This window comes from Ptiloglossa arizonensis, chromosome 9, assembly GCF_051014685.1.
Source record: "Ptiloglossa arizonensis isolate GNS036 chromosome 9, iyPtiAriz1_principal, whole genome shotgun sequence".
NCBI lineage: Eukaryota > Metazoa > Arthropoda > Insecta > Hymenoptera > Colletidae > Ptiloglossa > Ptiloglossa arizonensis.
The window spans coordinates 8,299,761-8,320,672 of NC_135056.1; the positions used below are offsets into that span (position 1 = coordinate 8,299,761).

General features: G+C 38.3%; 1 protein-coding gene across 2 annotated transcripts in view; it reads left to right on the forward strand.

Annotated features, from left to right (window-relative positions):
* The window catches only part of LOC143151271 (uncharacterized), a 159,997-nt gene that overhangs the window by 124,710 nt on the left and 14,375 nt on the right, over positions 1-20,912 (forward strand). For both annotated transcript variants that reach the window (XR_012993278.1, XM_076320246.1), the window contains exon 3: positions 8,749-9,069. Coding sequence is in view for 1 of the 2 variants with exons in the window: in XM_076320246.1 (XP_076176361.1) it covers positions 8,757-9,069 (313 nt within the window). In the remaining variant the exon portion in view is untranslated. The remainder of the gene's footprint in view (positions 1-8,748; positions 9,070-20,912) is intronic.

Here is a 20,912-nt window from a genome sequence, read left to right on the forward strand (position 1 = left end):
AAAAGCAGAAAAATGAAAATTGAAAGTGCGCCGGGCCATTACAGCAACCAGGCGGACGTACGAAGTTTTCTCTTTACACTTGGCAACGGTTCGGCCCACGAACTCGTAAAACTTAATCTACATTGTGATCGATAATGTACTCCATAATGAAACGATGGGGTGAATCAGATATACCAGCCCCCTTCTCTCGTCTATTCCCCCTTTACAGAGTTCTGCAACATTTTCAAATGAAATCTCTTTCTACCTTAAATTATGCACCGACACGTATTCTAGAAATTTTTGTGGACACTTTCGTAAAACTATCATCGATCTTATCTCTCGTCTTATCTTTCTGGGGCATTTCGTTTATGATACAGTGATTCAACGCGTGCATGATTTTAGTTTCCTTCTTGGTTGTATCTTCTCGAAGAGAGTACTCAATGGAAAATGTTTCCTTGTATTTTCTTGGTTTTCGTGTATTTTTAAATCACGATGTACGATAAATCACGGGTAGGCAGAAACGAATCGGCGAGAAAAATTTCGCATTCGGGATTCGAATTTTTCTATGGAATTGAATTGTAGGTCGCAGATTGTTTAAAATGTTGCGGTTGATTGAAAAGATTCGTGAGATTTTCAAAAGGGATTTAAAAATATTTGTGGATCTTAGTTTATTTCTGTGTTTCGTTATCAACGTTCCATTCGGTTTAAATAGATTTTCATTCAACTTCGATTCTTTTCCAAAGATTCTGAATATCCTAGAAAGAAATATACAATAATCGTGTATTTTTAAAACCAATATTTTACTTCGTCCGCTTCTGTTTTCAAAGTACATTACTCTCTACTAATCGAGAATTAAAAAGTGACCAAACATCTTGTTTGTTGTAAAAAATTACATATTTCATCGAACGGTATCGAGGGACATAAAATAAATTAATCTCAAAAAAAGGTACAAATACGATATTCAATATTTAGAATGAACAAAATGCAAGCGTAGTGCAAGACACAAATGCACTTCAAGAAACCGAAATCGGAACCAAAATGAAAAAGTAAAACGTTTCCCTTCGTTGAGAGTAATTGTTTAATTTCTACTAAAAGAATATTTCATTCCTTTCATTTCTTTCTAAAAATTGTATACATTGTAACGAGACGAAGAAAATAACTCTCACGGTGTTTAGCAAAGTTACTTTCGGTGGTTAGACGAATTCCATCGGGTCGAGTACATTGCAATTCTTATTGTCAGCCAAACTATTTCAGAGTTCGAACGTCTGGCAGCTACAGGCCAACCAGTCTGCATTTCAACGTCTGGCAGCTACGAATTTGTGTTCGTCCCAGTTACCTATAACACCCGTATTACGTAATCTCTGAGCCGAGCAACAGAGTGATTCACTGGCGACACCGTAAGAACGTTTCACGGGACGTCCGGTAATCGGGCGGCGGTTCCCCTACGCATTCGCTAAAACAGCTTCTTCCTGAACAGTGATTTCGTTGATAAAATCAGGCCACTTTCACCGCAAAACGGTTCATTTACGAGCAAAACCAACCTGCACCGTGAACAGGAGCAGCACTCGTTCGCGTACGAAAGGACGAGCAGAACGAAGCGAACCGCGAAGAATACGGGATGGTCAGCGTTTGCTTTCTTCTCGCTCATTGGGCTAATTGAGCGCATCGAAAGACGAGCTTTGATAGCGTACCGGGGACAGAAGACGGTTCCCTCGATGCGTGGCTCGTCTAAAGGGGAGCAAAAGTCGGACGTTGCGAAACGGAAACGAGCGAAGAAAAGAACGGACGAGAAGAAGTAGCCGAGATGCGTGGGAGTGCCCAAGAACGCGATGCGTTCACATCGAGGATGATTTTGATTTTTAAACAGGGGGGTTCGAGATGTCACTTTTCGATTTTCACGTACTTTCGTCACGTTGCAGTGTCCTTATTGCTGCGTGTGAAATATTGGGTGGAGATATTCGATGGTCATATAGATACGAGATAGTATTCAACATTGGAACTACCAATGGTGAAGGTATTACTATTTATATCGGACCATATATGTATCTGGAAAGTTATATGGGGAAAAGGCAAATTAATTTACGGGTAACGTTAGTTAACTGGTTTGATAATTGTCAATGAATATTGTAGACAAAGTTAATAATCGAGTAATTTTAAAAAGAAGTTTGAAACAAGTCAAAGTGGATATACCAACGATAAAAATAATTCGTCAGATCGAGGTTACGAGAAGTCGTATCAATATTGTACAAAATTATCTTTTCGAAAAAAGTAATCAATTATATAAAATGCAAGAGATGAAATATTTACAAATTATACACCTAAGTTGATATATATATAAACAATACTTTTTTTTCCCTATAGCCGGGGAGATAAGTTTATCTACTGTTTTAAAAAGTACAAATCCGGAGCCTGTGACATTATGAGAGGGAGATGAGTCTATCGTTCTTATCGTTCCACCTCATTAAATTTTTAAAAGAGTCGTAGTACGTCGAGTTGCAACAATAATCGTACAACAACCCCGCATACATTACAAAACTCATCATTCGAGCAACCGTACGAATTATCCAAATTATACTTCGACAGATCCTCACATTCATAATTTTTCTGTTAGAATAAATGCAACGATGACATAGTGCCACACATTGTTGACAAACAATCTATGTTAGATTTTGAGTACTACGTTCGATGTGACCATTACTTTCTTTTCTCAGTTTTCTACAGTCAGTCACAGAGACATTTCTCAGCCGAGAAAAGCACACGACACTCTTACAGTCAAATCACTGTATTACCAGATACGCGAGATCCCCGCGTAATCTAACAAACGAAATATTATAATCACTTTTACAACATTGTATTCACGCACGCGTTAAAACAAGAATAAAATACCTGCACGAGTTCGAATAGTTGAGCTTGTGTCGCAACGCGAGACAGAAACAGTGACGTTATGGGAGGTACGGCTCAAGGTCAGTTCAGTGGCTCGTATCTCTGAAACGATCGGCCGTCTGCGCCTAATATTTCACACGTGGCGACAAGGTGCCGTACGTAACCAACCTGCCAAACCGCGTGAAAATCGGTGGGGGACATTTCGTGGACCACGTCCTTGTTAGTGCATAGACTCGAAGGCGGCGTTGGCGCGTTACCCGAACAACCAGAGGACCTTGAGCGAGGGAAAATAAATAATAGCGAGCGACCTTCGTAACCGACCGCGAGAGAGAAGTTAATTGCTCTCCGCGTGGTCGCGCTACCGCCGCTCGAAAATAATATCCCGCGATCGCCATAATGGCACTGTTACACGGGACGTTCTGTCGGCCGCGACCTCGCGGCGCGTACTTGACCGCTGTTTTTCCCTCGTTTTCGCCACGAGTGACGTACAAGTGTTGCTATTCGTATCAACAGGTCTGTAAAGTTATACGACGTGATTCTGGGCTAGAGGTTCCATTCGAGGGATAATGTAGAGTGAAGCAACCAACGGAAACTAATACAAGTTTAACAAGGTCTACGTGCGATAGTTATTGCTAACGTGTAAGTGTTTTCTTTCGAATAATTTTTTTCATTACGGAGAGAACAATTTGCGAGCGATTTAAGACCGTCGAGATACCCGGCTTACCCCTGTAGACAGGACGCTACTGAGATACTTCCTACGGAGTGTTCCATTAATCATACTTATGGAAAACCATTCGTACGTATGTACATTGTACGTGTATATGCAAATTCAGAATGTTGCGTTATCGATTGTCGAGCAAATTCCAGTGGTTAGTTCTCTGCAGCCTGGTCACGCGAATCTTGCGAACCAGCTACCGATCTTCGATAGTAAATTTGTTCGATGCAGGTATGCGCGGGAAAAAGAATATCCGAAGGATCGAGGGCTTGTTTCGATTGAACGATCTCGGGATACTTTTTTTTTAATTTTCTCCTCGGTTTGTACTCATTTTTTATGTATTTAAACAAGGTGTTTTATGATTACTTTCGAACACGTCTTTGTCTCTCCACTGTCAGGACGAGGAAAGCGTTCAAGGACGAGGAATATTCTTCGTTCGAGATTATTCGATCGGTTTGTCAATTTTACCGGTTGCTTCGATGAATTTCTTATTTTTATTTTCAAAGTATTCAATTACTCGGTTACCAATTTCGAGAAATAAAACTTGCGACTTTTTAAACATTTAATAAGACTACTTGGGTACATTTTCGAGAACTTGTTGCATTTCTGTGCCAAGAAGGATACAAGTGCCGAAGGTTGGAAATCGTAAAGTAAAGTGTAAGATTTTTTGAAATACTCGATAATCCAATAGACGAGGAACGCAGTGAACGACCTAGGATTCCTTCTTCCCGTGTTTTTCATATTTCTCGGCCGTAGATTGTAACTTGTGGTGAATGTATCGATTCGTTCTTGCTTTAAAATGGAGAAGTTTTTATTGGTGAAATGCTTTTAATATCGGAACACGATCAAATTCCAACCGTTCGACGACTGCGCCTCAATTTAATAGAAAACGATGTTACTGTTTTTCAGTGGTAGATATCTTGGTAGATATACTGTTTTTCAATGTTAGATATCGACACCGTTGAATGTTCTTGTTCAAATTTTGCTCGAACATATTAACAACATTATTATAACTCGCTGTTACATTCCTCCAAAGATTAATCAATTCAATCATATTTTGGATTTTAATATCTTGCACTGGTTTTTCTTTAACTTCGAACTAACATCGATCAACATCTCGTAACGATAGTGTCCGTATAATAAAATTGACAAATTTACTTGTAACTGTTTAATCAAAATTTTAATAATCATTTTTACGATACAATACTCAAAGTAACTTAAAAATCTTAACGTACACATTTCTATTAATGTTTCAATCACACATTAAACAACGTTCAAATCAACGTAGAAGTTTTTAATATTCTAAATCTTGCGAAACATTTTTTTAAATAATTTCCATACCTACAGTGTACCAACATTTGAATTCTATTGAATCTCAAACTCGATAACTTTCTACTTTACCGCGAGAACGTTTAATTGTTAATGTTTTAATCACACATTAAACAACATTCAAATCGTTACGCAGAAGTTTTTAATATTCTAAATCTTGCGAAACATTTTCTAAAATAATTTCCATACCAACAGTGCACCAACATTTGAATTCTATTGAATCTCAAACTCGATAACTTTCTACTTTACCGCGAGAATGTTTAAAATATCTGTTCGACTATTTCCACGCGTCGTTTTGACGCGACTAATGTTTTGTACAGTTTAAATTAAGACTATTGAAGTACGAATGTTTCATGGAAATATTCGACGAAAAACAGCTGTTACACCGAAGGAATAAAGTGCGCGTAAACCGTGACCCCGGTGCACAGAAACCCCTCTTTAATTCTTACATTTACGATAGCCTAATTAGAGTGGCGTGCAACGACGAGACATTAATATTTCTGCGATCGTTGGTTGCGTACCTCCGGTTCGGTTTCGCGTCCGAGTCGTTGCATTCGACACGACCTTTGAAGTTCATTGAATAGGTTCTTGCTCTTAGCTTTATGACGAAGCTTATACGGGTGCACGCATCAGCGGGAGAAACGGCCGATGCGGAACAAGCAAATGATCCAAGAAAAAGTTTTCAGCTTCTCCGTGGCATCGTCCCGTTAAATGGTCTTTCTTCGATCAGCGAGCGTCTCTTTAAACGCTGATTAAATTAGAAGATACCGAAGCAACGATGAGCGATACTGTAGCTTACCGCGAGAAATTCGAGTGCAGGGAATGTTCCACGAAATGAAATTTGACCGAATAATTCAAAGATAATGCATAAAACGTTGCAACGTGTTTGTTAGACAAAAAGAATTGACCACTGCGGGGATATTGCTACGAACGTGTACACTTTTAAATTGTTTTAAATATTTCATCATGGAAATGACTACCAAAACTCTGAGTAAATATTCACAATTGCATTTCTCGACGATGTAATGCAGTTGTGCAAAAAATTGATCTCGTAACGCTTTCAAATAGTACAGAGCGCTTAATTTTTAACGAAACGAAGAATCTGAGAGATTTATAACAATTACAAAGTTCGAAGTACAGCCTTTTTAACGCTAATATTTATTTATCCATTTTCACAGAAAAACGATTCTTTAAAAATTATCAAAGTGTTCACTAATGGATGAAATATTACCTGGTAAATATCTCGACTGTATCTCGAAAAGAACAACGCGCCCGAAAGATTCCTCTTTCCGAATTTTTATACAAAGACCTTCCAGCCTTCTTCCTCCTCTTGAATTTATTTAAAAGAAATTTCCATCCCGTCCCCGTCAATGGAACTCGTCGAGATTTTCCAATAAACGATAACTCCGATAAAACATTTTCCAGAACCGCTGCGTGGGAAGCACGATTGAATTCTCCGCAGAAAAAACGAATTCGATCGTTCGTAAAAAAAAGCCATTGACATCTACTCGCGGAACAAAAAACGAAACGGTTTACACGAATGCACCGATTGTCGGGGATTTTTCGCAAAATTTTCCACAAAAAAGTTACCGTTTGTTCCGACGAGTGGTTCTCCGGCGTGGAATATTTTTCGGCGGAACGCGAATCGTTCGACAGACGCGTTATTGTTTATACGGTTTGAAGTTCATCGTTGGGACTCTGGTCGGTCGGTGATTTATGTCGAGTTCATTGCTGCCCCCTCGAACCGCAAAAAGCCACGAGGTATCGGCTGCGTGAACCATCCACGAGGGATTGAACGGTAAATCGTACTTGGAAACTTGCGGATCGAAGTGCATCGGGCAGTCTACGTTGCAACGAATACGTGCCACTTCGTTCGCGTTTTTCTGCCCTCGGGTTTTTAGAGGGGAGCTAAATTTCAAGGTGCATTCGCGAGCACCTTTCTGCACCGTCGGTACACATTCCGCGGCGAAGAATTTGACCCGCAATCGACGCTCGATGCACGTGACCGTTAGCTGAAATCGAATGGGACAAAAATCGGGCTGCATTTAGAGCCGCGCGAGGTTTACAGCTAGCACACACGGTTGTTCGCGCGATAGTATCTTTGCTGTATTGTTCGTGAAAAATTCCCGCGTTCTTCGATTCCTTTTCTTTTCCTTTTTTTTTTTCTTTCGATCGGCGCGTTTCCGTTTTCTATTCGAGCAGGCAGCGAGTTCGAATTCTGCTTTTTAGTTTTATTTCTTCGGGAGGGAATAATTTTGAAGAAAAGACCGATTTTTTAACATTTACTTAACGTTGAGATGTCTTAGGAGCATTCGTCTTTGAAAATTGTTACAGGACTATGAATCCTCTGTATTTTTATACGTGTACTTTAATATTAAATGATATTTTTGAGCTATTTTTCTCTAAACTTGGTCGTTCGAGTTGAAATTTGAATACTTTATGGAGAAAATATTTATTCAAAGAAATGATCGTTGGTTCAAAATGTCGAATATTTCTAGTTTGTAACCGATTTAAGAAAAAGAAAAAAGTACCATTTCTTTCGGTTTTAAAACTAACTTAGATTAAAAAACTTCTTGATTCTTGTTCGTTAAATTTTCGAAAATGACGAATAAATTATTTACATTACGAGAATAAAACAAATCCAAACAAATACACAGCGATATAAGATTTTCCGCTAAAAACTGGGTCAACATTTTCTACGAGTAGAAATAAAGATAATATCCTATACAAACATAAGTCTATAGGTACTTTCTTAAAGAGTTGTAGAAAAATATAAAATTGAAACTTTTACATTTATTACACTATGGTATAAGAAAACGTCCAAATATAATTCTTAGTATAAATTAGTCATATTCTACGAGTAAGAATAAAGATAATCTATAAACATAACTCTCTAGATATTTTCTTAAGGAGTATAAAAAATGTCAAATTGAAACTTTTATGCTTATTAGATCGCGGTGTTAGAAAACATCCAAATGTAATTCATAGTCCATATTAGTCATATTCCACCAGTAAAAAAGAAGATAATATATATAAACATAAGTCTGTAGATACTTTCTCAAGGAATATAGAAAAGTATAAAATTGAATCTTTTACGCTTATTACACCACGATGAAAGAAAACGTCCAAATGTAATTCTTGGTCCACATTAGTCATATTCTATCAGTAGGGATGAAGATAATATATATAAACATAAATCTGTAGATACTTTCTTAAGGAATATAGAAAAGTATAAAATTGAAACTTTTACACTTATTACACCACGGTGTAAGAAAACGTCCAAACATAATTCTTAGTCCACAGTAGTAATATTCTACCAGTAGGAATGAAGATAATATATATAAACATAAGTCTGTAGACACTTTCTTAAGGAATATAGGCAATTCTTAGTCCACATTAGTAATATTCTACCAGTAGGGATGAAGATAATATATATAAACATAAATCTGTAGATACTTTCTCAAGGAATATAGAAAAGTATAAAATTGAAACTTCTACGCTTATTACACCACGATGAAAGAAAACGTCCAAATGTAATTCTTGGTCCACATTAGTCATATTCTATCAGTAGGGATGAAGATAATATATATAAACATAAGTGTGTAGATACTTTCTCAAGGAATATAGAAAAGTATAAAATTGAATCTTTTACGCTTATTACACCACGGTGTAAGAAAACATCCAAACATAATTCTTAGTCCACGTTGGTCATATTCTACGAGTAGGCATGAAGATAATATCATATGTAAACATAACCAATGTATAAACCAATATAAACTAAATGTAATTGTTGGTCCACGTTGTTCGTCTCACTGACGTCTTCGAATTTCGTTCGGTTCCAGGTGGAAGGATGTTTAAGAGGCTGTCGAAGTCGAGGCGCCACAGCGCCGACAACGTCGCTCTCTCGTTGTCGAGCCCGACGACCCTGGACGAGCCGCCAGGGACGTCGACGCCGCGGGACAATTGTCAGGGTATCAGCCCGGCCGCCCTGCTGAGGGTTTCGAGGACGAAGTACACCAGGAGAAGCTGCGGAGACGCCAGCGCCATGCAGGCGTTGCTGGCCACGAAGCAGGAGCAGGAGCAGGACGTTGCCGAGGCCGATTATCAAATGGTCACCGCCGTACCCGCGTTCATCGTCGAACACGAGCCCGAGAAACAGCGAGGTAATTTGTGATGGAATCTGTCGGTGTCAATTAACCGGCCGGTGATCGATTAATTCGCGAGCAAAACCGTCGCCGAAACAGGATCGGCTCTGTCTCGATCTATAACACCGAAGTGCTCGAGATTCGAGTTCGATGACGTTGTCGAAGATTCTTCATTTAATTGCACCGTTGGGACGTTGATCGCTGTAATTTCAACGAAATGTCTCGAATATTTTCTCTCTCGTCGATTCAAAGCCTCGAGAGTTGTTTCGCGACTAGACGATACTTTCGGTGGACTGGGATGAACTTTGGTTAATTTTTTCATTCGTGAATGTTACTTCATTCCTTCGGTTTCTCGTATTTCTGGTTTCTAGGGTTGCGTTGAAAGGAGATGGAATTTTCGAGGGTGGTTTCATCGCTATAATTTGAACACGAAATGTCTTGAATATTTCTCGTCGATTCAAAGCCTCGAGAGTTGTTTCGCGACTAGACGATACTTTCGGTGGACTGGGATGAACTTTGGTTAATTTTTTCATTCGCGAATGTTACTTCATTCCTTCGGCTTCTCGTATTTCTGGTTTCGAGGGTTGCGTTGAAAGGAGATGGAATTTTCGAGGGTGGTTTCATCGCTATAATTTGAACACGAAATGTCTTGAATATTTCTCGTCGATTCAAAGCCTCGAGAGTTGTTTCGCGACTAGACGATACTTTCGGTGGACTGGGATGAACTTTGGTTAATTTTTTCATTCGCGAATGTTACTTCATTCCTTCGGCTTCTCGTATTTCTGGTTTCGAGGGTTGCGTTGAAAGGAGATGGAATTTTCGAGGGTGGTTTCATCCCTCGAGCTTGAATTTTTGTAGCTGAAAAATACGTTCTGTTTTGCAACGCTGCATAAATTTGCGAAGTTTGGTAAATTTATGGGTGTACTATGTTAAACGGTGGAAGAAGTCTAAGCGAAACGTGGAAATATTCGTTTTTTGAAATTGTTATTAGTCGTAAGGATAAGGAAAATTATGAATGGAAATAATTATTAAAATTTTCTTCGATCGTTCGGTTTGTCAATATACACTGTAAAGCGTTAATAGTTACGTAGTATGTGTAATATACTTTCCGAGGTAACGAGTCATCGAATAAATCATCCATTATAATGACTCTAGTGAATGAACCATTGATGCGTGCACCTGCACACAGTTACTTTATCGTAAAATGAAATATTATGTTCATCCGTCGATTAATCTCATTCTGAAACCATCTCGTTCATTTCGATTATTAATGAAAAATGTTGAGCATTTCTGAAGATTGGCAAAACAATTAATGGCTTCGATTAAATTCTCAATTCAGTCTCCTCTGTATAATGTAATAATGAAACGTTCGAGGTAAGAAAAATGTAATATTCTTGTCATTATACGACATTATATCACGATGAAAGAGTACGTTACACCATATTTAAAAGTATATCGTGAACAAAAAAATATGTTAGAGATACGTGTAGCTTGTATCCAATGATTAATGAGAATGCTGCTATGTGCACTGATGTATACGATTATTTCTTTATGTCATAATTATAAATATTTTCCAAGCCTTATATTTCAGACGCAAACGTTGTAATTTAATCGTGGTGTAATCATGGTCATCGATCGTAAAACAGTTATTAGTAGAAAAAAGAATGGAAACGACATCGTAATTTTATATATTAGACAAGTTGTAGCTCATGTTGACAGGAAAACGCGTATAAGCGAAAGTGTGATTCTTTGCATCTGGTGGCATAAAGCTCTATAATTATCTAAGGAGATAAATAAATAATTGGTATCAATTTTCTTATGCTGATGGAACGTTTGATTACCCGAGGACATGTTTAACGATCGCTTCGTGTTTCCTTAGAACTAGAAAATTCTATGTAATGAGTACAGAGAAAAAACTGGAAAGTCGTTTCCCATCACTCACGAGGCAATATTTACTATACCAATTTTAGTCATTTCTGTGATAAACTGCATTCTGCATTTCGAACGAGGACTCTATAGAATGTTCCCAAATTTCTTGTACGATCAAATACTCAAAAACTTCTTTCTTCTATAAAAACATTCATTAGATGATACTTTTCCATAAATTACAAATCATAATGCACATTAACATAATTACATCGTATTTAATCATCGTTGCGTATTCCGAGGAGTTCAGTACACGCATACCGGATAAAATCTTCCAATGGTTTATTTTTTCTAAACTAATAACAATTTTCAAATTCTGTTCCTCTGAAATTGCTTCGCGAATTTTCAGTTACCGGAAGAAGTGAAATTATTCTTGCATAAAATTGACAAACCATTGGAACAAATTTTTCGAACAGATCTCAGCCAAACAGTATCCTTCGAAACAAATACCAACGAGTGATCTTCGTATCTGTCGCGAGGAACAACGAGTTTTGAAACCGATCGCAAAGAACGATGAGTTTTCTAAATTATCTGAAAGAGCGACGAGTTCTCTAAACGATCGTAACTCGAAAGCACCGCAAGCTCGAAAGGCTGTCGCGCCTGATAATAAACACACCGAGTTACGGCGATGACTTACCGCAACGAATTTTTCAAAAGCGGTAAGAAACAGCCACGGTGCGTAACCGTGACTCGTGGCGGCTGAACTCGTCAGAAGTGACGACGGACGAATCCGATTTTTCGAGGGACTTCACAATGAAACTTTCTAAACTATCGGAACGTGTCGCGATTCTACGTAGCTATCACAACAAAATCAACGACTTTCTAAACTGTCACGACGTACCGCCGGATCTACCGGCGAGTTTCCTCGAAACGGTTACAGTTAAGCCGACGTATCTTTTTCCCCCTGTGGCGTACCGTGGTGATTTCACGATCCGCGATTCACCACGGCCACAGCTTCATCTCGACGACCATCTCTCAGACCGAGAAACGTATCCTCGACTTATCGCGCGCGGTCTTCTACGCGTCGAAGAAGCGGAACGCTTCGCGGTGCATATAGGAATGCGGCCCTCGTGCAGGTGTCTCGTGCCGGTGCATCGAGATGCAACGGTTACGCAATTTGTGAATTATTGTACCGCGACCGCAGGATGCACGGAATGCGCAAGGTTTGCGCGGATGCAAGGTGACCCGATCCCATACGGTAGCTGTGTACAACCATTTTTTTTCTTCGTCGTTCAGGTGAACATCAACGTTACGGTGTACACTCGATGAACGCAAGGAAACGGGACCGGAACGTTTGAAAATATAACACCGACGTACCCTGTTCACCGATCGTTATTTCTGTTTCTTCAGTGCGTCCTATTTTCCACGATGCCGCGCCTAATTAATTCTTTTCGCGAGATGTCATCGTTTTCCAATCGTTTTGTCCCGACGCTCCTCTCCGCGTAATGTCACGACGATTGTTTGCACTCGCTACTTTTCCTTTTCAAATCCGGTTCTCCTTTCGACTCGAACAGAATTTTCTCGACACGTGTCTTCGGAAAACAAACTTACTGAATGTAAACGCGGACGAACGATTCAAGCGAGTGACTCGCGAAATTAGAACAAACGAAGGTATCATCTCGTAATTTCAACCGGTGAAATTACTGTATTAATTTATCTATTTTACGTTTGAATTCCACAATTTTTAAGTACGAAAAATAAAAGACGAAGAGAAAGAAATATCAAATTAGATACAATGTATCTACGATTACAATGTATTACGATTACAATGTATCTAGAAAGCCTAACTTCAACTTTTATCGTCGCAAGGAGAAAGAATACAATTATCACCGTAACGAGTACTCGAGTATCGATCGATATCGGATCATCCAAATGTAACCAATCCCAAGAGAAAATTTCTACAATAGAGATTTCGAAGATACAATGGTAAACTGTTAACCATCTCGGTTAATAATCACCTAGATGGAGTCGATTCGACGTTAAACGTATACTTGAAAAGGAAAGATAAAAAAAGAAAAGGAAAATTCAATTCAATTTCACCGGCCTCGAAGCTCACGCTATCGCGTTAATTATTTGGATGTTTATCGCGTTCTACGTAAGTGCATTCATCGCCAGTCGTGATAACGGACTCGAAAGGAGTACAGTTAACCGAGGGTACCTTTTTGGTCGTTACGGTAAAACCTATGCTTCGATCGGCAAGAAAAGTGTCTCGTTTACAAAATCGGTGGGTTCGGCATGGGACGCACGTTCGGACCAGAATGGGCCACGACAAGCACCGTGGGACGTGGCGATCGGGGGAAAAAAGAAACGGTGGAATATGAACGCCGCGATTTTCACATTCAAATGCGCTCGGGGACGTTTAGCAGCTCGCGCGCAAACGTGAAAGCTCGAGGGTCAAGCGTTTAACCATTTGACTGCGGTGCACGTCGCGCGAAATTAACACTTTGCCAACCAGCCGAGTTCCGTGTATACGTCTTAACCCGATGTTTCATCATTTCTCCCGCGTACGGTGAAATTTCTCGTGCGTACCGGAGCAGGTTCCATTCTCTCTCGATTGAGAAATAAATCGAACCAGAATTCATTTCTCTGGTAAGGAAACATGGTGAAAGATACTTTCAGATTCGATTAACCCCTTCGTGTCACCTGTATCGTGACAAACCTTTTCGACACGTTTTCCATCTGTAGATTACTCTTTAAAGGTTGCCGCGCTACCTCCTATCACCTACAATGAGTTCTTTCAATAGAGTGATAAGACAGTGTGAACCAATCTACGTTACATCATAATAAATTAATATGGAACATAGTGAGTTATTGTACAATTAATATATTAATGTAAATAGAATATAGATTTATTTCTATGATCTTATTATATTTACGATTGAATAGATTTGGTTCATTGGTTATCTAATTGATTATATTTTTGAAGCAAAATGTCGTATTTCAGTTTCTAGATTATTCAATTGGAGAAAGAAATTTTATTGCAATTGAATTCTCTTCTAATATTCTAGGACACTTCACGGTTCCTTGTATGGTACCTCATTTAATTATACGATTTCACTCGTCTTACCGACTGCTTTTAAATAGGATTTATCAAATCAGTCATGATAAGTTATCTTTGAGATATTGTCACTGAGAATAGTTACGAGTACAATAGTTACCTAACGGTTGCAACGTAGGGTGGGGTAAAAGCTACCTTGACCTATACAGATTCGTTTCGTGTCTACAGTATTATCTCTAATATCGTTGATCGTACTATCTATTTTAGTTCTGAATCTATCTAGACGAAATAAAATAGCTGATCTTGTTCTTACAATTGTTTTTAACGATTCGATAATAGAAAGTAATATTTTTTGTACAAAGAGTAATCTTAGATCTACTTGGACTATTTTCGGTCAAATTTATCAGATTCTGACTTCGACGCGATTAATCGTTTGGACTGTTTCCAAGATAAGGAGAATTTAGATCGAATTTAGCTTCGAGGAAAGATCTCGACAGTTATCTAGTGGCACAAATTCAAATCAAGAATATTCGAATTTGATTTAATACCAATTGAAGGAAAGAACCATCGAGAGTGTACCTTATGTAAGCTCAGCTTTGAGTCGAACACAATCGTCATATTTCATTCTTATATTAATAGTAAGAAGTAATAATATTAAATATATTTTTTCCAACAAATTCCTCCGCTTGAGTAATAAAATGATCCAGATCCACCGTATTTACATAGTATTTTTAATAGTAAGAAGTAATAATGTTAAATATATCTTTCTTTCGAATAATTAAAATATAAGATATATCTTTTTCAAAAAATTCCTCCGCTTAGGTGATAAGATGATTAAGGTACACCGTATTTACATAGTATTTTTAATAGTAAGAAGTAATAATGTTAAATATATCTTTCTTTCGAATAATGATAATATGAAATATATTTTTTTTGTCGTCTCAAAGGACTCGACGATCTTTCGAATTGTCTTTTAAACGAATCTCAAAAAAGAAAACTAAAAGACAATCTTTCGAATCGTCTTTTAAACGAATCTCGAAAAAGAAAACTAAAAGACGATCTTTCGAATCGTCTTTTAAACGAATCTCGAAAAAGAAACCTAAAAGACGATCTTTCGAATCGTCTTTTAAACGAATCTCGAAAAAGGAAACTAAGAGATAGTATCGATGTCGCGTGTATCTGTTCCTTTCTTCTTCGTGTGTCTACGGAGGACACCGCTTCCTGATGTGGCGAGTCTAAGTACCCTCGAAGAGACCTCCATGCTCTGATGATTTCAGTGTCCTTTGCTTTGTAGCAACGGATTACGAAGTACTGTTGCTCTCGGTGTTCGGTACTATGGTTGGACTTCTTTCTAGGATCGAAAAGCGTTGCTAACGATTGAACTTCGCATCCGTTTACTAATCGCGCCGCGAGTTATTTGCTTTGTTAGAACACGGTACGCACGACTCACTGTCTCCCACTTTGCAAGTTATACAGATGTAACATTTTTCGAAAAAAATGCACGTATGGTAATTTTAGCAACGGATCAGGTACAGGTCAGATTATTTACGAAAATTTATTAATTCTTCGATCTTGCACTTCGTGGTGTATCGTGGGTGATACACGATCTTTTCGTTGTAATGATAACTGTTCTACTCCAGCTCTCGTTAAATGTTCACTCGTATACACTTTATCGAACTTATTTCCGCGATAAAATAGAAAGTTCCGCTAAAATGATTGACTTACTTTTGTATCGTGAAATCAGTTTTTAAAACTCGTTTTAGTAGCGGTGAAAGTGTCGGAAGTATTGGATAAAAATTAATTCTAGATTTCAAAGTTTTTATCTGAAAAGAAGTAAGTAACATTTCATTTTTATTCCTGTTCGATGCATGGTTCTTTTACAATTTTACTTGTTTAATCGTCCTTTAACAACTCGATGAAATGTTCGTTGTTAATACGATTGAAGCTAACAAAGGTTCGATTCCTACAATTATATTTATTATAGTTTTAGCTTTTCAATAGAACAATTTTAGATTCATTTGACTCCTTTTATCTCAATTCGTGACGTAGAGTAATTGTTCTATTGCGAAGTATCCTGGAAGAGTCGTCTAAAAATTGAACGTAGCCGCTTCAAAATGGCGCATAAATAATGTCAATCGTTACTACTTACTTTAACAAAAAGGATACTTAACAGTAATGACTCTCTGTATGCAAAACGTATATTACATTTTAACGATATTACGAATAATAATTATCGATACAAAGAAATTGACAATTTAAATTATCTTTAATTTAAAACGGATAAATATTATTTAGGTTTGTCTAATATCAATTGACATAAAATCCCGATCTGTTTGAACCATTATTTCACTAAATAATCTACTAATTAATAAAAGACCGAGTCTCTGAAAATACTCTCTTCAAGAAACATATGTGTATAATAAATTCCAATTACCATTTTCAATAATTTACCAAAGTGCGTTTCGTCGCGTACAATTCACAACGAATGTCACTTCCTCAAGAATTTAAATATACAATAAAATTTGCAATAACCAGATTGAAAAATATTGTTCGTAACCTGCAAATTCCTCTATATTCTCGTACCAAGAATTTCACACAATGCGAACAATATTTCCGTATCTTCTCGTATGCAACATTTTAGAATCCAGGACAAGCAATATTTTTCCAGTCCGCTCGTGTTACAACTCGGAGAAAAAAAACCCAACACCCAGAATTCTCCATCGTCGTTTAAAGCGACGCTGAGAATCGTGTCGATAACCGGGCCGTGTACCTTAATTACGTCGTTTCTGTCACGAAAGGAATTCATCGTTCTCGGATCCGGTGCACTGTGCAAACTGGGTCTACAGTCACGGACAATTGACGCGCGACGTTACCGGTATTTAGCGTTCACGGACGTTTGGGAAATTCTTATCAAAAAGCGAGACGCTCGCGTGAAGCTCGACGCGGCGTGCTGTCAGCGGATTGCTTTTTAAACTGGCCGCGAAGTAGCGTTGTCGTTGCAGCTTTGGTTTAATAGGCCACGGGTTCTGGCCGTGTCACGGTGCCTTCTTCTGGAATTAAATTGCGGATTATAACGTGTCGTCGGTTCGCAGCGTCATCCGCTCTCCTCTCTGGAAACAGTTGTACGCTGGTTACGGGCGACGACGCGCCGTGAAAAAAAATTCTTTCTCCGATTTCGTCTCGCTTGTCGGTTGTATCGCGATTTCAAAAGCTGCACGAGCCGCGACTAGCGGTTCGGAAAGATAGCAGAGGGGGACAGGTTGGACTGTGAGCCCCAGGGGCGAGGGAGACGTTAATTGAATTACGCGACGAGTGAATTGACAGCCCGGAGAATTTGTTTTTCCTGGATCGTTCGTCGAGCAGATTTCTGATGCCGGCTGCGAACGAGACCGGTGTCCCTGACAAAGTGCGAGTCGTTTCGACGAACGAGTAATTCGAAATTTCGTTCCTCCGAATGCCCCGGGTGAGTCGATCACTGTACTTTTAACCGCAATCTCGAAAATTTAATATACTCGAGAATTTGCGAAAATAATTTGGTTAAAATTTCACCAGATTTTGTTCGTAGAAGCGTTGAAAACACAACTGTACGGACACTCTTCGATAAAAGTCGCGCGATCGGGCCCCTCGGAGACTTTTAACGAGGAATGAGTTTTCACGAGTACGGAATTGTTGTTTGTTATTTCGATCGGAGATTGAGCGTGTGTTGTACGATTACGAAAGGAAATGAGACACAACGAGAGCAAGTGAGACGGAGCAACGGAAAGCGAGTCTCGCAGTACATGTGCTCTTTAGTGTTGTGAGACACAGTATTAGTGAAATAAAAAATTGTTGTTTATTCTAGAAGGATTGGTGTTCTTTCTTGATTGAAGAAATAAGCTTTGGGAATATACTAGATTGTAGGTAAAAAATTACGGACTTAATTTATTGCTCTGTCTATTTATAGAGATAGTTGAAATATATGTAATCGAGCAGTAATTCTATTTCTAAGTATTTGTAAATTTGTATCTACGTAACTATCACAGTGTATAGGAATTTTCTTGAGTCTCTGTTGGTTTTCTATTAATCTAATGTGTATAATATATTCACTTGAACACAGACATGCATATGTGCAAGGCATAATAATTTGTATAAAGCAAACTCAAACTTGTAATATTTTTCGTTACACTCTTACGAAAGTATTACCAACACACAGAGGAGTGTGAAAACTCATTTTCTCTATGAAAATAAGTTCAAACGTGACCCCGTTTCGACATTTCGTAGTTACCTGTATAATTATCGAATTTCAATTGCGAATAATTACAATTAATTCGTATAACGTGTTGGTAGAATCTATCTCAATATCCAAAAACTTCAACGATTCATAAACCTCGAGCGTTCGTAAATTATTAATAGGATTATTAAAAAATACCGTGAATGTAGTCCTCGTTCATAATTACGGTTAACGTCGATGATACTCTGCGCGATCTGATGAACCCGTCGTGTGAATCCGAGGAACGAAAATGAAATTGAATTTTTACGAGAGTAGTGCATTATGTCGTAAAGTTGTTTAAGCCAGATGTCTACGTTCACGGAGCACGCGAGCACACTACTCCAACGAGTCAGAAAATGTGTATACCCCCATTACGGCTGGGTACGTAATGACAGCGCATTAACGTTTTAATTAATTACTCATATCATGCGTAACCTAGCGTATCGCGATAATGGCAACGCGAAGAGTCAGTTAAGTCGATGTGAACTTAATAGGTGTTTCTGTGAAAAGTGTGCTAGCGAATGGAAGGAAAGTGTTCCGCTAATGAACAATGTACTCTCTATTCGTAGGTGGATGATCACACGATTGTAGTAGGCATCGATGTGTGGCTCGTGATCGTTATGTTTTACCAACGTAGAAATAAATACTACTCGATAGATGTACTTTATCGAATGAAACCGTCGTCATTATCAATCCCTTCGAGGATATCGACACACGAGTGCATATATTTATGTCGAATTTCAATATTTTTCTAATCGCTCGAAACGCTTCACAATCGAGCATTGTTCAACCCTTTGCACTCGAGGCTTCTTTACTATGAGAAACCGACGCCTCGAGAAAATTCTTTAAGTCGTAAAATTAATTTCGAACATTTTTATATACTTTGCATACATGCGTTTATACTGTACAAGAACGTGATATTTAAATTCCAATTTGAATTCTAAACCACGAAGATTTCCCGGATCGAAAATAGTACACTGAATTATGCGACGACCGAGAATCTCCTCTCGAGACCCAAGGGTTAAACGAAAATTGAATAATTCGAATTTAAACGGTAAATCCACCCTTTTAAGTTCCTTTGCTGCTGTTTTAACAGCTATTAAAAATGCAAGACACTTTTTTAAGTAAACTTCCTACATTTTTTCTTTATGAAAAAGAATACAACGTATCGGTAAAAATAAACTACTAATAAAGGAATCAGTTTTAACCGACTCTCCATTCTCCATCAGAGATCGCACCGATTATTAACATTTCTCTTATTAATTAACAATACGTACATTAATATCAAAAATACTACTTGACTATTTTTCCTCGTTCGAAAAACGCGGTAAAAGTGATTCTTTCGACGACCTTATCGTTTCATTTCACCAAAACGTGCACCGTATTGTTCCTCGCGAGTCTTTTTTACTTCGTAAAAAAAAATTCTCAATACCGAGATTTCTTTAATTCGCATCGAACGTCCAAATCCCCGGGGCAAACGAGAATAACTGTAATCGTCTCCGTCGGGCTGCACGACGTAATTATATATTACTGTATCGAATTCTCTTACGTGGTTGATTAATCAAGGAACTAATTAATCAAGGATAAAGCAATGACGCTGACGCGTCATTGAGGTCGGGCTGGACATGACGGTGATAGCTGCGCATGCAAATACACGCGCGCATCGATTGTGCACGCCGATCCGCGGATGCTACTCGTTACCTTAATGAGAGTGTAAGGCATCACACTTGTCACGGTGCATTCGACTTATAATGAATTTTCCTATTTCGTCTTCCAAGATTGATTCGAAGAATTACTTATCGCCTCCCCATTGTGACGTTCGTTCCGCGGCTTCTATCTTTCAATTTGCATCGCGATACAAAAGCGTCACGACGACGACGACGACGACGACGTCGCGGTTGATATCGATGTCCGCCGCGTTTCAATAGAGCTGAGTAATCGATACCGTGCCCCTCGTGTTTCACGATTACCGTGTGTTAATTAATTCGTCGATAAGAAAATTACAATGTACTTCGTACGGTTTCATTAAGGATCGAAGCGGGGACAGCGTTTGCGCGCGGTTTATATTCCCATCCGAAAGTTTGCGTTGGGTAATACGCAAGCGGAATAACAACTGTTGCGATGTAATCATTAATTCTGGGAGCACGTCAGTTTCGTTGCGAATGTGTTTATGAAAATGTTGGATTCGTCTCGATGGATGATCGTATCGATTGAAACATCAGGGAGGAAAACGTGTTTATTGTTTCGTTATCGCTCTATTCCGTTCATGTTTGCGATAGTTTCGCCAGTAGTAGAATAGTAATCAACGTCTCAATTCTATCGAGTTAAATCTGTGTTATTGCATCTGTTGCAATGCGTTATGTTGGACTAGATGTATTTATTGGCGCGGTGACAAGTCTGATAGGATAATTGTAAGCATATACGATTGATCTATAATTCAGCATTTCCTGTAAGATGTTCTAGGAGATTGTTTCTAGGATTATTGTAACGTTATCGAGATAACGGTGATAATAAAATATTTATCTATATCGTTGCTTTTACCTTTAATATTTCTCTTTAAAGTGTAATAAGAGTATCATATTTGTAGGTTTATAATTTTCGATTATTCTGAAGGTCACTCAAAGATATTTGAATCGAAATTACAATTTATTTATTATACGAAACTATTGAATAATTTGATTAATTTGA